Source organism: Ovis aries, chromosome 7 (assembly GCF_016772045.2).
Source record: "Ovis aries strain OAR_USU_Benz2616 breed Rambouillet chromosome 7, ARS-UI_Ramb_v3.0, whole genome shotgun sequence".
Taxonomy (NCBI): domain Eukaryota; kingdom Metazoa; phylum Chordata; class Mammalia; order Artiodactyla; family Bovidae; genus Ovis; species Ovis aries.
The window spans coordinates 24943784-24958944 of NC_056060.1; the positions used below are offsets into that span (position 1 = coordinate 24943784).

At 47.0% G+C, this 15161-nt stretch overlaps 3 protein-coding genes across 7 annotated transcripts; 2 read left to right on the forward strand and 1 right to left on the reverse strand.

The window, feature by feature from the left end:
• Nucleotides 1-667: 667 nt before the first annotated feature.
• PIP4P1 (phosphatidylinositol-4,5-bisphosphate 4-phosphatase 1) lies at nt 668-4225 on the forward strand. Of its 2 annotated transcripts, none has more exons than XM_012182284.3 (7): nt 668-936; nt 1258-1448; nt 1812-1918; nt 2354-2459; nt 2666-2718; nt 2816-2906; nt 3385-4225. In XM_012182284.3, exons 1-7 carry the CDS (start codon nt 774-776, stop codon nt 3526-3528), a joined length of 855 nt encoding a protein of 284 aa, XP_012037674.3. In that variant the 5' UTR covers nt 668-773; the 3' UTR covers nt 3529-4225. The 2 variants fall into 2 exon arrangements, with proteins under 2 accessions (XP_012037674.3, XP_027825870.1); XM_027970069.2 differs by having other exon boundaries at nt 668-915.
• Nucleotides 4226-4306: 81 nt separating this feature from the next.
• On the reverse strand, nt 4307-6842 carry APEX1 (apurinic/apyrimidinic endodeoxyribonuclease 1). 4 transcript variants are annotated; one of them, XM_012181085.4, is made up of 5 exons: nt 6797-6842; nt 6368-6493; nt 5947-6134; nt 5257-5449; nt 4307-5110 (listed from the first exon to the last, which is right to left on the reverse strand). In XM_012181085.4, exons 2-5 carry the CDS (start codon nt 6423-6425, stop codon nt 4593-4595), a joined length of 957 nt encoding a protein of 318 aa, XP_012036475.2. In that variant the 5' UTR covers nt 6426-6493; nt 6797-6842; the 3' UTR covers nt 4307-4592. The 4 variants fall into 4 exon arrangements, with proteins under 4 accessions (XP_012036475.2, XP_004010439.2, XP_012036476.2 ...); XM_004010390.5 differs by having other exon boundaries at nt 6785-6842; XM_012181086.4 differs by having other exon boundaries at nt 6727-6842.
• Nucleotides 6843-7224: 382 nt separating this feature from the next.
• On the forward strand, nt 7225-13751 carry OSGEP (O-sialoglycoprotein endopeptidase). The gene is made up of 11 exons (XM_004010389.5): nt 7225-7514; nt 8912-9031; nt 9212-9387; nt 11600-11695; nt 11826-11875; nt 12021-12099; nt 12668-12733; nt 12826-12916; nt 13141-13216; nt 13313-13411; nt 13563-13751. The coding sequence occupies exons 1-11, from the start codon at nt 7400-7402 to the stop codon at nt 13600-13602; spliced, it is 1008 nt and encodes a 335-aa protein (XP_004010438.1). The 5' UTR covers nt 7225-7399; the 3' UTR covers nt 13603-13751.
• The last annotated feature ends 1410 nt before the right edge of the window (nt 13752-15161 follow it).

Genomic DNA, 15161 nt, shown 5'->3' on the forward strand with positions numbered 1-15161 from the left:
ATTTCTTCCTGGCATATCTTCACTGTGCCTTTTCAAGGGTATTCCTTTGAGTAGAGTGGCTAACTGATGCCTATCTTTTCTACTCTCCGTGCTCAGAACAGCCCTAACTTCCTCACGCGTTTACTGCCTCTCTTTGAGCCACGCCCCCAGGTTCTGGGGCTAAGTTCCGGCCAATAAAGTTGCGCCCCAACGATCGCCGGCCCAGGGAAGGGAAGCCTCCAGCCAATGAGAGGCCAACTATAACCGCAAAGAGTAGAAAAGTCTTTTAGTGGTGTCTTCAGGCCAATGAAGAGCAATGATTATGCGCCGGCTCTGGGCTACCGACAGATCACGGGCGGCTTCCTGAAACACGTGACCAGTGAGCTGAAGCAGCCCTGCCCCACCTCCTGGTCTGGAGGTAGCGCGATGGGCCACGCTTCCAATGGTTAGAAGAACTTCTCGTCACGTGCAGTTTTTGCAGGCCCAGCGGCGTCCTGAAAGTCATGTGACAGTTGACGTTGGCGCCAAGCTTCCCAATGGAAAACAAGAGCTGCCTTCACAGGACCAGAAATTGCTATGTCTCCGCGAATAACAGCACGGCGGGGCGGGGATAGCCTATCACGTGCTGCGGGGCGGAACGGGGCGGGGCAGGCCACTGGTTGCGGGGCGAGCTGGGCGCGCGGCGCGCAGGCGCCCTGGGGACCCGGTAGCGGCGGCGGCGGTGGTGTCTGCGGTGACGGCAGAGGCGAAAAGAGCCGTATCTTTGGCCGAAGCGGGAGGCGGCGGTGGCGGCCATGGCGGCAGATGGAGAGAGATCCCCCCTGCTCTCCGAGCCCATCGACGGTGGCGCCGGTGGAAACGGATTAATGGGGCCGGGCGGGAGTGGGGCTGGGCCCGGGGGAGGCCTGACCCCCTCCGCACCACCGTACGGAGCCGGTAAACATGCCCCGCCCCAGGGTAAGCCGGGGCGGGGTCCGAGGTGTTCCCAGGGGTACTCTGACAGGCGGAGGGGGCGGGGCCGAGGGCGGAGGCGGGGCCCAAGCGCCAGGTGCGGGGCTGTTGCACCTGTGACTGGGTGAGGCTTCCTTTCCTCCGCAATCGCCACCGCAGCTTGGGAGCAGAAGGGAGCTCTGAGGAATCTGATGGAAGCACTGATCATAACAATCACGCTGAGCTTGTCAGAAGGGTTGAGGACCAGAAACAGTTGCCTTACTCCATGTAGCATCAGTGGGGGTGTCTGCAAGTAATGCCAGCCCTTCTTTTTACCTTCCTCTCCAGCCTTTCCCCCGTTCCCCGAGGGACACCCAGCAGTGTTGCCTGGGGAAGACCCACCCCCCTATTCACCCCTGACCAGCCCGGACAGTGGGAGTGCTCCCATGATCACCTGCCGAGTCTGCCAGTCTCTCATCAACGTGGAAGGCAAGATGCATCAGCATGTAGTCAAATGTGGCGTCTGCAATGAAGCCACTGTGAGTTATACAAATCTGTGAAACGGGCCCTGTTTTCTGGATCCTCTTTCTGATCCCTTGATTCTAGACCCGGACCTTCAGGCATTGGCCAAGGGCCTTTCATGAAACCCAGGTTTCAGTTCCAGGAGTCTCACACATCATTTCCCCAGAAGCCACTCACCAGCCTAATATTTACCATCCCTCATCTTCATACCTGTCTTTATACTTAAGCTTAGTTTTAGTTTGTAAATCTCATGTTGTATGCCTTTCATTTCTCTGTCCTGGCTAAGATTTTCTCTCTCTGATCTCTTCTCAGAAGGTGTTTTTGGAAGAACAGGGATTGGGATTAGAGATTTGCTTACTGATGTCCCCATTATTCTCTAGCCAATCAAGAATGCACCCCCAGGGAAAAAATATGTTCGATGTCCCTGCAACTGTCTCCTTATCTGCAAAGTGACTTCCCAGCGGATTGCCTGCCCTCGGCCCTACTGGTGAGGAGGAATAATTTGGGGAAGGGCATTAGTAGGGAAAATTGGAAAGCCTAGGAAGGATGCATGTTTACAGAGAATGTAAAGGTGAGAGAGCCTGGTGTTTATTTAGAAGGAGAAAAAGCTAAGGGCTGCTGTGTCTCTAGAACATTGTAGCCATCTTTCTCATCTCAGTAAAAAGATTAGGATAAAAGACTACTCCGTCTTTAGGAAGATGGTAGTCTCAGAGACTGGGTGAATTATCCTGACGTAAAAGGGACATTAGAGACCTTAAGTTTAAGCAGTACTCTTCCCACAAGTATTCTCTGGGGGTAGGGCTGGCAGTGCAGAGAAGCAGAGAGACTTCTAAAGGCAGGGAGTAGGGGATGTGAGGGAGGAATAATGTAGGGATCCTTAGGATTAAAAACTTTCTAAATAGAATCTTTTTCTCCTATACAGCAAAAGAATCATCAACCTGGGGCCTGTGCATCCAGGACCTTTGAGTCCAGAACCACAACCTGTGGGTGTCAGGGTCATCTGTGGACATTGCAAGAATACTTTTCTGGTGAGGAGAAGTATTAGGAGGCTGGGGGTAGGGAGGGGCAGGAGTGGAAATGTAGTCATGAATGTATTTCTGAGTTATGATAATGAATCCTGAAAAGGTCTGTTCTATGAGGAACCATTTCCCCACCTCCCAATGCCCCAGGGCTCTCACTGAAAAAGACCCTGCTTCTACTATTAATTGGTTTCTGCCTTTTCCTTTCTCCCTAGTGGACAGAGTTCACAGACCGAACCTTGGCCCGTTGCCCTCACTGCAGGAAAGTGTGAGTGATTAGGGAGCAGCATCCTTGAGCTGGGTAATGAATAGGGTAAAATCTACAAGGCCATTCCAAGTATCCATTTCTGTTTGCCTCCCCACAGGTCATCTATTGGGCGCAGATATCCGCGAAAGAGATGTATCTGTTGCTTCTTGCTTGGCTTACTCTTGGCAGTCACTGCCACCGGCCTTGCTGTGAGTAGACCTTGATCCAGCCCCTTTCATTCTGCAGCCTCATCTTCTAAGGCTAAGATTGGGGAAATAGCTATCCTAAAAAGAAGTGAAACTGAAGGGGGTTTTGTTTGTCTTGTTTCAACAAACAAGATGACTTAAATTTGAAGGAGACTGATAAAGTCTTCAGTGTTACTATTAGAGTTAAAAACAGCTATCTTCTTTATGTGGAGGATAGAACAAAGAAGTGACTTAGATTCAGTTGCTATTAGGAAGTTGTCAGACATGAAGAAAAACTGACAGGTGTCTGGGATTGTTTGAGTATCTTCCTGCCGAGCAGAAGGGAGTTGGACAACTGGGCCTTTTAAAACATCCCTGAAGGTGGCCACATGTGGATAGGAGACAGAAACTGAAGCTTGAGTTGTTTGTTACTGTTACTAAGCTTCCTGGAAAGTTGTGAGAGATCAACAGTAACCCCATTGTTCTTCTTCATCTTCTTCAGTTTGGCACATGGAAGCATGCACGGCGATATGGAGGCATCTATGCAGCCTGGGCATTTGTCATCCTGTTGGCAGTGCTGTGTTTGGGCCGGGCTCTCTATTGGGCCTGTATGAAGGTCAGCCACCCTGTCCAGAACTTCTCCTGAGCCCCACGACGACCCACAGACTGTGCCTGGCCCCTTCCTGGTGGGGACAGTGACACTATAAAGGGAGCCATGGTAAAAGGCTCCCTGGGCTTCTATAAGGGGAGCCAAGCAGCTGCCTTCCTTTTCCCTGGGGAGAGGTAGGAAGGAACCAGGCCCTCACCTAGGTTTGGAGGGATAGGTAAGACCACTGCTGGCCATCTGTTTTCCAACAGTTGCTGTGTTTAGGGTGAAGTAGGCGAGAAGTTGCCCCTAAACCTGGGTCCAAAAAGGCAGGTCTAGCCTTGTCCTTCCTATATGCTCCCTGAGAGCCATTCCTGTCCCTTACACATTCCAGGGCAGGGTTGGGGTGGGTAGCCCTGGGGGGGTTTCCCTCCCTCTTGTGCACCATTAGGACCTTGCTGCTGCTATTGCACTTCACCAGGGGCTGGCTCTGGTCTCAGCACCCTCAGTCTCCTCTCCCCCCGATTCTGTGTCCTGTGGGGGTGGGGTCAGCTGCTGCTCTGTACAGAACCACAGGAACTGATGTATATAACTATTTAATGTGGGGTATGGTCCCCTAGTCCTGTATTTCCCATAATTCCTCCTTTTCAACCTTACGCCCCAGTTGCAGTTATTTAACTGGGCTGGATAGGGTTGCTGTCATGGGAGAGGTTAGGGAGTCATCCTGTGCTTGTAAATAAATAAGGTCATGACTCTATTCTTTTCCAGTTGTTAATCTGTGTGTATGAAAGGATGAGGGGAATTTGTAACCCCATGAAGGGATAAAATACAGCACCACTAAAGCTGAAACTATGGCTCTTTATTTTCACAGGGACAGTTCAAAGAAAGTATCAGTAGCTTTTGTTTAATGTAAAAAAAGAAAAAGAAAAAAGCACCACCCCTACACAAACACCCTCCTTGAGAACTTACATCCGTTATTAGAAGCCTGGTTAAAGGATTCAGTTTAGAAGGGAAATACAATGCAGATTTCTCTAGATAGCAGTTATTAAAGAAGTTTGGGGTAAGAATTTTAAAGCTAGCTTGGTGGGCTTATTTCCCAGGCTCAACGTGATTTGGAAGAGGTGTCACAGAGCTAGGTATAGGGTAATGGGACAGTGGTCACTGCCCAGAGCCTTGGAACGGATTTTACTGTCACACAATGCAGGCAACAGAGACTGAGATAACAAAAAATAATCAAGGCGCCAACCAACGTTTTTGGATCGCGCATTCATCATATAGGTCCAAAAGGTGTAGGCATAGGCCGTGTTGGGATAGAGGTGCCGGAAGCTGTCAGTGAGTGGCACAGCCTGCAGCAGTTCCCCAAAGCCCTGCCGCTCTTGTGGAGTGAAGCCAGCATTCTTTTTATTTCCCTTTGGGTTGCGAAGGTCAATTTCTTCATGAGCCACGTTGAGGTCCCCACATAGCACAAGGGGCTTGCGGGATGCCAAACCCTTCAGGAATTTGCGAAAGGCTTCATCCCAGCGCTGGCGATACTCCAGGCGCACCAGACCTCGGCCTGCATTAGGCACATAGGCTGTCACCAGCACAAACGCATCATATTCAGCCACAATCACTCGGCCTTCCTGATCATGTTCTTCCTCACCTACAGAAATGATGGAACAATCAGCAAAAAGAAGTTTTAAGAAAAGGGAAAGGAGAGAATAAAAGAATCAAGAATCGGGGCTGGACTGGGATACCAGCAATTTAGTTTGGAAGCACTGGGCTTTTAGAAAATCAGTGGGGTCTCACCGATGCCATAGGAGACTTTGAGTGGGCACTGGCGGGAGAGGAGGCCCACACCACTGTACCCTTCCTTGTCTGAAGGAGCTGACCAGTACTGATGGGGTAATCCAGACAGTTCTTGAAGTTCAACTGGTAGTTTGTTCTCGGAACATTTGGTCTCTTGGAGGCACAGGATGTCTGGGGCTTCTTCCTTTATCCACTGTAAGGGAAATTAAATGTAGAAAAAGTATTATCAATTCAGCAGCCATTTACTGAAAAATCTATATGCAAAGTACTAGAAATATACAGATGAGACACAGTCTCTGCAGAAATAACATCTAGCAGCATAATATTAAAACTTAAGGGCAGAAAGGCAAGAACAGTGTGACATGCAACACGGAGGAATTGTTTTCCCCAAAAGGCCCTGGATAGCCAGCTAAGATTTTTAAGCGGTAGTTATTTAAATGTTGGCTATGCAAGAAATAAAATGGAGCAAGTCCAGTAAGGAGGTTTTCCCAACATGCCAGGAAAGAGATGAGGACATTATAAATAAGAAAATGGCACTGGAAATGTTGAAATGGCATTTGAAAAATAACAAGGTTTTTCGGGTGAAAACCTAGTACCTTTCCCACAAGAAAACTATCGTGCTAGGGACTAAGATGGAAAAAGATGATTAAACCCTAAGATCAGCCTCTGCACCCCCTTAATTCCACTCACATCTAAACCTTTCTTCTTAATCCAGGCTCGAAGCCCATCCACATTCCACGAGCAGATCTTGAGTGTGGCTGATTTGCCACTGGGTGAGGTTTTCTGATCTGGGGGGTCTTCATACAGAACTGCGCCCTCTCCTACTGCCTCTTTTTCGTTCTTTTTCGCTCCTGCCTTACTCTTCTTCGCCTCTGGCTCTATAAAATAAGTAATACATAATGGGATATAAGTTGGCGGTATCCAACTTTGATCCAGAGTAAACTATAGACCCACTAAGAGCCTGCAGCTGCCGCGACTTCTTCATAAATGAGAATACTGTCGGTGTCGGTCTGGACTTTCCGTTCAACGGTCCGTACTTCCCGTTCAACTAGGTAATTATAGACATCCCCATCGCCGCCTCTGGGGAGAGGGGCCCATTTCATTCTCTTACCAGTCTTGGGCTCTTCCGCGTCTTCGACCACCGCTCCCTTTTTCCCACGTTTCGGCATCACTGTAATGTAGGCCCTTCTGCACCAGTTCCACTTCGCCCACTGAAGCAGTATTTTGATCGCGTTGCCTACAAGTGCAAAGAAGTCGTGAAACCAGCTAGAGCAGAAGACTCCACCCTCAACGCCCACGTACCAAGTACCGCCTTTGAAACTGTATTATCTCTGAATTCTTTCCCCGCCTCCGTGCACCATCAGCCTTTCAGCCCCTCACCCCTCAGACTAGATCATTTCATCGTGTCTTATACACTTCTCGCGAGATCCGCCCTCCGGCCAAATGAGGGACTTAATTGAGAGTCCCGACCTAGCCTTGCGAATCAGACGTCCAGAGAAGCTGCTAAGATGGGCAAAACAACACAAACCCTTCAGCTGACCTGCTTCGGCCCCTGTCTGCCTCCTCCTTAACCCAGCACAAAGAATGGAGCACGCCGTGCCCCACGTGGGTAACTGGCGTGGTCACGTGATTTGAGATGCTCATCCAGGGGTGGAGGAATACGGGTCATTGGTCTAGTTGTACCACGTGACTCAAAAGCTTCCCGCCCTTCTGGACTCCGGGACACTGAAGGCCCCACCCTCCATTCTTGGACTGTTTATCAATATGCCGGATTCACAACTCTTTCTGCCACCCTGACTAGAGATCCCAAAGCTGTGTAAGAGAGAACAAAATCAGTGGAAAAGGCTGGGCTGGACTATCGGAGAGAAGCAGAGGAACGGATAGGAATTTAAGGAGCAGACGCCGGCTCAGCGTTCCCGGCAGTTAAGCGAACAGGCCCTCGAAGGGGTCTTGATGGGTCGTCGTAACGACAGAGATTGGGACCGGCGCTGGCGCGCTACGTACGGGAATATTTTGGTAGTTGTTGTTCTGGTTGGCGCGGCTGCTTAGCAGCCACTGGCTCATCCTCCTACTCTGCGACCCGGAGTCTGCGTCCCAGCGCGGACTGGTGAGGGCTCCTTGGCTCCAGTGCTAGCTCGGAGCCATGCCGGCGGTGCTGGGTTTGGAAGGCAGCGCCAACAAGATTGGCGTGGGAGTGGTACGGGATGGCAAAGTACTGGCGAATCCGCGGCGGACTTACGTCACGCCTCCCGGCACAGGTGAGGATTTGCGGATTTGTAACTCGTGGCGCAATTTTCCGCACAGCATCCCCTGCCGTCTTTCTAAACGTTGGTGAAGAGTGCGCATTGTGTCTCATAATTTTTGATCCTAGTTTCTGAGATTATGTAACGGTAAAAGGGCTTCCCAGTTGGCTCAGTGGTAAAGAATCTGCCTGCAGTACAGGAGACTTGAGTTCGATCCGTGGGTCGAGATCCTCTGGGGAACGGAATGGCAACCCACCCCAGTATTCTTGCCTGGAGAATCCTATTGACGGAGGAGTCTAATGGATTACAGTCCATGAGTTGGACAAGACTAAGCACGCACACACATTATCCCGAAGCTGATGGGTAGAAGAGTTACAGGCACTTGAAACTGGATCTTCTGAGTTGTTCAGCCTATACTGACCACCTTTTATGTGCTAATTATCGGCTGCCCTTAGAATATTCGGTAGTTGTTTTTGGACTTCTGTACTTTGTTCTTAAAATGGGAATGATATTACCTGCGTCATTTGGTCTGGAGAGTTAAAGTATCGGATACACTGACAACTTTCCGTAAATGTTATTTCTAAGCTCTGTTGTCTTTGCTACCTTTCCCCCAAACACCTCCTTCCATAGGAGAGGGCAGCAGGCTTGTGTATACCTGAAAAGCCTCCCTGAACAGGTGATGTTGTAACAGGTTACTCGTTAGAAATGGATATATATGTTTAGCACTCAAGCTTCTCGGCATTTGGCACCAAGCTGCAAAGTCGCTTCAGTCGTGTCCGACTCTGCGTGACCCCATAGACGGCAGCCCACCCCCCCGTCCCTGGGATTCTGCAGGCAAGAACACTGGAGTGGGTTGCCATTTCCTTCTCCAATGCATGAAAGTGAAAAGCGAAAGTGAAGTCGCTCAGTCGTATCCGACTCTTAGTGACCCCATGGACTGCAGCCTACCAGGCTCCTCCGTCCGGAGGATTTTCCAGGCAAGAGTACTGCAGTGGGGTGCCATTGCCTTCATTGGCACCAAGAATGTGAAGATAAAACAGGCAGTGCTTTGAGATGCTCATGGTTAAGCTGGGAAAAGTACCGATTAACTATAATGCTGTAATTGTTACATGTTACATATAGTATGTTAATATAAATGATGTTACCATGCACAGTGTTTGTAGAGTCACAGGGCATCACCAAAAAGTATGAGATAGGTATCATTGAGTCCTGAATAGGAGTTAGTTATGAAGAAGGGCATTGCTCAGAGCTGTTTAGCTTAGCTGAACAGGCTGAAAAGACTATATCTGAAGACAGGATGTTTGAGGAAAAGGGAGGGGACTCTTCCTACCCTACTGAAATGTCTGTTTTGACTTCTAGGTGCCTTTCTGTAGGAAAATTCTTAGGATCTCTGACTTGTGTCCGTCTCCTAGGATTCCTTCCAGGTGATACTGCTAGGCACCACCGAGCTGTTATCCTGGACCTGCTGCAGGAGGCACTAACAGAGGCTGGATTAACCTCTGAGGATATTGATTGCATCGCATACACCAAAGGTATAGCTAGAAGTGTGCACAGCAGTGGAAGAATATACCTGGAACCCAGCTAGGTCAAAATAGTCTGCACCTCACCTTTGAAACCACCACTACATCCGCTGTACCTTCACATCCCCCGCTTCCCTCAACTCTGTTTTTCCCAATCTCTATAGGATTCTAAGCCCTATTCTGTCCCCATAGGTCCTGGCATGGGTGCCCCACTGGTTTCTGTGGCTGTTGTGGCCCGTACTGTGGCCCAGTTATGGAATAAGCCATTGCTGGGTGTTAACCACTGTATAGGTCACATTGAGATGGGCCGCCTCATCACTGGAGCCACCAACCCAACTGTGCTGTATGTCAGTGGAGGAAATACACAGGTATTTAGAATTCTTCACGGTTCTTTTTTTTTTTTTCCCCTCAGATTTTTGGGTATTTTTAATAACTGAAACAAAACAGATCTAAAACCACAGCTTCTAGAAGAACCATCTGTTCTTGCTGGTTTTGTATCTTTCCTCAAACTTGACCTTGACCTCTTGTTGGGATGCACATTTAAGAGCAGGGTATCTGAAGACATTCTCCTTGGCCACAGTTTTTTCCAAGGGGATACCTACAGAGTACCTTGTGGGCTTGAAGTGGTATACTTCAAGTTACAAACTTTCACAAAAGACTTGCTCTCTGACCTCCTGGCAGTTTTCTTCTTGCCCATGGTAGCTTTCACTTTGTACCTTGCTAGCAAGGTAGCAAGATCATAGGTGTTCATGATGACTGGCCAGGGGCATCACCACCTCCCAGGTTTCATGAACTTGGCCATTTTGACAGAAGCCATTCAGGACTACAGCAGAAGAGTTCCACCAGTCCTTCTTAATTTCTGAGGCACTGTGCTAGCAACTTTCACTTTCTGCCTGAGTGGTAGGAAAACTGGGCTCATCTGAAGCTAAAAAGTGATACACTGGAACATTGGATGACCTTTATACGTGGCTATCGAGATGAGGAATTTCCAGCTTAGAGAAGGAAAAAATAGTAAGGATTGAAGTGTTTAAGGATTTTTATTTTCATTATTTTGAAGCTTATTTTTCCTATGAATGTTAGCAATTAAAATTAAGGGGCACTTGGCAGTCCAGTGGTTAAGACTCTGCTTTCAGTGCCAGGGGCACGGGTTCTATCCCTTGTCAGGGGACTGAGATCCTACATGCCTCAAGGTGCAGCCAGAAAAATTTTTTTTAAAAAAAAGAAACTAAAGGGTACTATCTCATTTGTTTCTTTACAACATTTGTTTTGTTTTAGTTACTGATGGTAAATATATAGGTTTGTTTTTTTTTTAAGAGTGAAAATGTAAGTAATTTAAATAACATTTTATGAATGGTGGAAGATGTTTTAAATTTATAGATGAAGCCAGAGTTGTTTGGGATACCTTACAAGATCTTTTTAAGTTGAGATGGGAGAACTCTAGCCTTCCTTTTCCACCTAACACCTGATGGGATTATTGTCCAGACTGATTCCTCTCTCCTGAAAGGATTATATTCCAAAAGTTCATTTTGTGAAATAGTTATTAAAGATGAAGCATGCATTTCTATGAAAATGACGTGAGAACTTTAATGGGTAGAGAACAAGTAATTGGTTGAGGCCTGAAGGATATTTATTGTACAAGGTTAGAAACTTAGGGTGTGGAAAGTAACAGTGGAAGCTTACAAGATTTACTTGAGATGAGCAGTGATGGAATTTTCTCTTTTCCTCTTTCCCTTTAAAGCCTGCTTAGGTGTGAAAAACAAGATGATTGACTACAGAATTTTTCTTTATGCTTTTGTTTCCAACCTTTTATCAGTAGAGTAAGGGCTACATCAGAATGGAAGAAAATCCCTAGCAGCACCAGAAAGGGAAAGGGACTTAACGATCCTTTGGAAGTACTGTCAGAAGTCTGGAGCTTAAGTGTCAGTGGGTGATGAATACTCTCTGTGCTAGAAGTTGGTCCCATATGAAGAGTGGACAGAAGTCGGTTGCCAGTGCTGAGCTGGATGAGCAATTAGTCTGACCCAGTATGGAATTTTGGGGTTTTGTTTTCGTTGTTATTGCTGCACCAAGTGGCTTGTGGGATCTTAGTTCTCCTGCCAGGGACTGAATGCATTTGCAACCAGGTTCAGGGAATTCCCTGGGATTTTTGATTTTTTTTTTTTTTTTTAACTCTACCTTAGTGGTTTCCAAATATTACCACCCTCATAGGATAATGTTGAAGAACTCTGGTTCCCTGCCTCCAAGAAGGAAAGCTTTCCCTAGTCCACACTGTCTTGACTGCTTTTAAAGGAATATCAGCAACCTCCAAGCTAGAAAAATGTATCCAAAATGGTAATTTACTTCTCTCCCCTCCTAGGTTACCGTCTTTAGACTAGAAGTCTATTCTAGGAATCTTTAGGGTGTATATAGACTTCTCAGAAGTGCTATTCAAAAGTACCTGTTGAGGGACTGGGAAAGTACTTTATTTCCATTGGTTATTGAAGTTCTAGTGGCCACATTGATCCTCTGCTATGTTCTTCCCCAAGCCAAATGCTCCTCTTTACAGACTTGAGGTTTCATGGACATCCTCATCACCCTTAGGTGATTGCGTATTCAGAACATCGTTACCGCATCTTTGGGGAAACCATCGATATTGCTGTGGGTAATTGTCTGGATCGTTTTGCTCGAGTGCTGAAGGTGAGTCATTGAGGCTACAGAGAATATAAGTTGTGAATGAATTTTGGGAGAGCTATGGAAAAGGAAAGGGAAGATAAATTAGCTTCTTTTGCTTCATAGATACCTGCCTTCATCCTGTTTTTCCTTCTAGATTTCCAATGACCCAAGTCCAGGCTACAACATTGAGCAAATGGCAAAGCGGTAAGGGGAATAAGGCAGAAGGAGGCTGACTGGTGGGGTGCCAAGGATTTCCCTGTGTATGTATTAATGAGCTTTGGGAGGGCTTTGGAGGGTGAGCAGCCAGCTGACTACAGGCTTAGTGCCTCATATACTCACTCCCACATAGAGGCAAGAAGCTAGTTGAGCTGCCATACACTGTAAAGGGGATGGACGTCTCATTCTCTGGGATCTTGTCTTTTATTGAGGTGAGTGTGGGGAGGTGAGGAGATGGGCACTTTCATGCTTTTTAGTGAAGTGTGCGAGTTTTGCTCAGTGTAGTATTTTCTGTAGTATATAGCATAGTACTGGCCTATGTTAGATGCTGAATAAATTCATCTAGCAAATACCTATTGAACATCTTTTGTGTACCAAGTGCTGTTCGAGGTAATAGTGATACTAGATGGAGCAAAACAAAAATCTGCCTACTTGGAGCATGCATTTCATGGGGCATGGAAGGAGGGAGGGAGACAGAAAAAGAAACAGACAAAGAAATGGGAAAAAAATAAAAAGGGTCAGACGGGGATAAGTCTGGAGAAAAATTTACCAGGGTGAGACAGAAGGTGAGAGGCCAGGCATTCATGATTATTGAATCTTGAAAGAAGGCTGCTGGTTTTATATATATAGATATAGCTCAGTGCCAGTGAAGAGCAAGATATACGATATACTGGTATGGGTGAATTGTGGTAAAATATAGCAATCCTCCAAGTGTGCTAGTTTTTTGCTCACATGTCACCCCCAGTTCACTGTTTTATCTGTTTGCCCCTGTAACTACAGGACATAGCTCAGCGCATGCTGGCCACTGGAGAGTGTACTCCCGAGGATCTGTGCTTCTCCCTGCAGGTAATGAAGTGAAGAGCTGGGATAGAAAGGTGGAGCTGACAGAACTAAACTGGGATCGCCTCTGATGTTTTCAACTTGTCTGTCCCCCACAGGAAACTGTGTTTGCAATGCTGGTCGAGATCACAGAGCGGGCCATGGCGCACTGTGGCTCCCAGGAGGCCCTCATTGTGGGAGGTGTAGGATGTATGTATCATTGAACTGACCTTCTCTTTTGTATTTTGGGGCATGTGCATCTTGCTCCTGATACTCTTAATCTCTAAGGGTTTGGGGAAATTACTTATTTTGTTTCTGTCCTATGCTTCCCAGTCCTTGCCCCTACTTCATTTTCCTAAGTCAGTGCACATGAGGTGTATAGCTAGACTGGAGAAATGGCTAAAAATAAGCTAATCGTACCCCTGCCTCTGTAGGTAATGTGAGGTTACAGGAAATGATGGAGACCATGTGCCAGGAACGTGGAGCTCGGCTTTATGCCACAGATGAAAGGTAAAGGCCCTCCCACCCACACATACTTTTTGTCCCTCCAGTTGCTGTGATTTTCTACCCTTAGATCATGAATTGCATATGTCTTTTCCTTCCCAGATTCTGCATTGACAATGGAGCCATGATAGCCCAGGCTGGGTGGGAGATGTTTCAGGCTGGACACAGGACCCCTCTCAGTGAATCTGGGATCACACAGAGGTAAGTGGCCCCTGGGAGGAGGTAGACAGCATTATATGGGAGGTAGGCAAAAATCCAATAGGAAGAGGACCCAGAATCATGAGGGCAAAGAAGAATGGAATAAGGGTTAACTGTCCACCAAGTTTTTCCTTTTTTTTTCTCTTTTAAACAGGTATCGGACAGATGAAGTAGAAGTGACCTGGAGGGACTAACAAAGTTAACAGGATTGGAGTATTTGGTGCCCTGAGTGGAGCCCAAGGGACCCTAGGCCTTAATCTCTGTCCTGACAAGGCTTTGGACTCCCTTGTCTCATCATTTGAACCTCAAGAATTGACTCAGTATTAAAATATTTTTGGTTTTATATGTTGGCAATTGACTTGTGTTCTGGAAGAATATACATTTGGCAGTGGTCAAATCCTTTTGATGGGTCGATGGATAAGGAGGGCAGGGGTCGGAGCAGCACCCTGGCGGACTGCAGGTAGCCTTGGGAGCTGCTGCTCTGGAGCTAAAGTTGAGGAGAATCTCTGAGATATTCTAACCTTCCCTTAGGAATGCATTATCATTGGTACTATTTTAGCATCAGGTCTTGTGTTAATTGCTTTACATTCATCACCGTGTTTAAATTCTTTGAAGTGTAGGTACTCAGGATTTCCCTGAAAACAGCCTGAAGCCAGATATAATTTCATACTAATTGATAACTCAAAAGTAAAACTGTCCCTCCTGCATACACTTAAGCCTACAGACATTTCCATTGGCAGACCAGAGGGAGGCCCTGGGTACGTGTCCTGCCACAACCACCAGAATTAACCTCATCATGCACTTTTATTTATACCAGTCACCATAAGAAGTGTGACTATCAAGTCACCTCTCTTTTAAACTCTAATAACCATTACTCTCCATTCCCTTTTTTGTCCCTGTCCACCCGCTTCTTTAACTCTTGCAATTCTTTTTGTAATCTCTGAAGTTAGCAGCCAGTCATTAGCAGAAATCCCATGTATCCTCAGCATCATCTCTGAATGTTCCCTGTACATGGTTGTGCTCTGAGCCCTGGTTTCTCCTAAGGATTCTGCTGCTCCTGCCTCCTGTAGTGGCGGTGGGTTCTCTCACACCCACTGTAGCTCTAGGCCGGCCTGGAGGCAGTGTGGGAGGCCGCATTTTTCCTCATGCTGCTATTAGACTACTCTCATCTCTAACATGCCTCAGCTTTAAAACAATATCTGTCATAAATCTTGGTGCTTTAAATACCCATATAGATTATCTTGCTAACACTGAACTGGTCTCAGTTCTTTGCACCTCCACTGATCTTTTCCTATAGTCCCACTTCAGCTACTCCTTCCTCTGGTCGTATTCCAGCCCTACTGCTAATCCATATCTCAGTCTCAAACATCCCACTCTCCCACCGTTACTTCCTATTTTTCCAATTGACTCCACGTGTCTTCACTTCTGTCCTGCAACTAAGTGCCAGTCATGAGCACCTCATTGCAAACAACTAATCTCTTTTGCTTCTCTTGCTTTTGTCACACTCAACTCTTGACTGACTTTATGCCTACACCCATTCAGCTGAAAGGGCTAGGGAAAAACAGCCACGTTGACTTTAAATTCATTACCAAGAAACTTCAGTGGGTCCGTTATGCTAAAAGTAGTATTTGCTAGTCTTTTCACTTGCCCTCCTTTTTGGGGGGGTGGGGTGGAACTCTGTGTTGCTTGCAGCATCAAAGTTGGGAATTCTCTACTTACCACTTTTCTGATCCTGTTTTATTCCTTCTGATCC

Bases quoted from the DNA above. Each gene is read 5' to 3' on its own strand.
- PIP4P1 (XM_012182284.3), top strand. From the start codon at position 774: ATGGCGGCAGATGGAGAGAGATCCCCCCTGCTCTCCGAGCCCATCGAC. The intron at 1,449-1,811 runs GTGAGTTATACA...ATTATTCTCTAG, and splicing joins GCGTCTGCAATGAAGCCACT to CCAATCAAGAATGCACCCCC. The intron at 2,719-2,815 runs GTGAGTGATTAG...GCCTCCCCACAG, and splicing joins TGCCCTCACTGCAGGAAAGT to GTCATCTATTGGGCGCAGAT.
- APEX1 (XM_012181085.4), bottom strand. From the start codon at position 6,425: ATGCCGAAACGTGGGAAAAAGGGAGCGGTGGTCGAAGACGCGGAAGAG. The intron at 6,135-6,367 runs GTAAGAGAATGA...CTTATTTTATAG, and splicing joins CGCGGAAGAGCCCAAGACTG to AGCCAGAGGCGAAGAAGAGT. The intron at 5,450-5,946 runs GTGAGTGGAATT...TTTCCCTTACAG, and splicing joins TTAAGAAGAAAGGTTTAGAT to TGGATAAAGGAAGAAGCCCC.
- OSGEP (XM_004010389.5), top strand. From the start codon at position 7,400: ATGCCGGCGGTGCTGGGTTTGGAAGGCAGCGCCAACAAGATTGGCGTG. The intron at 7,515-8,911 runs GTGAGGATTTGC...TCCGTCTCCTAG, and splicing joins CGTCACGCCTCCCGGCACAG to GATTCCTTCCAGGTGATACT. The intron at 12,734-12,825 runs GTAATGAAGTGA...TGTCCCCCACAG, and splicing joins ATCTGTGCTTCTCCCTGCAG to GAAACTGTGTTTGCAATGCT.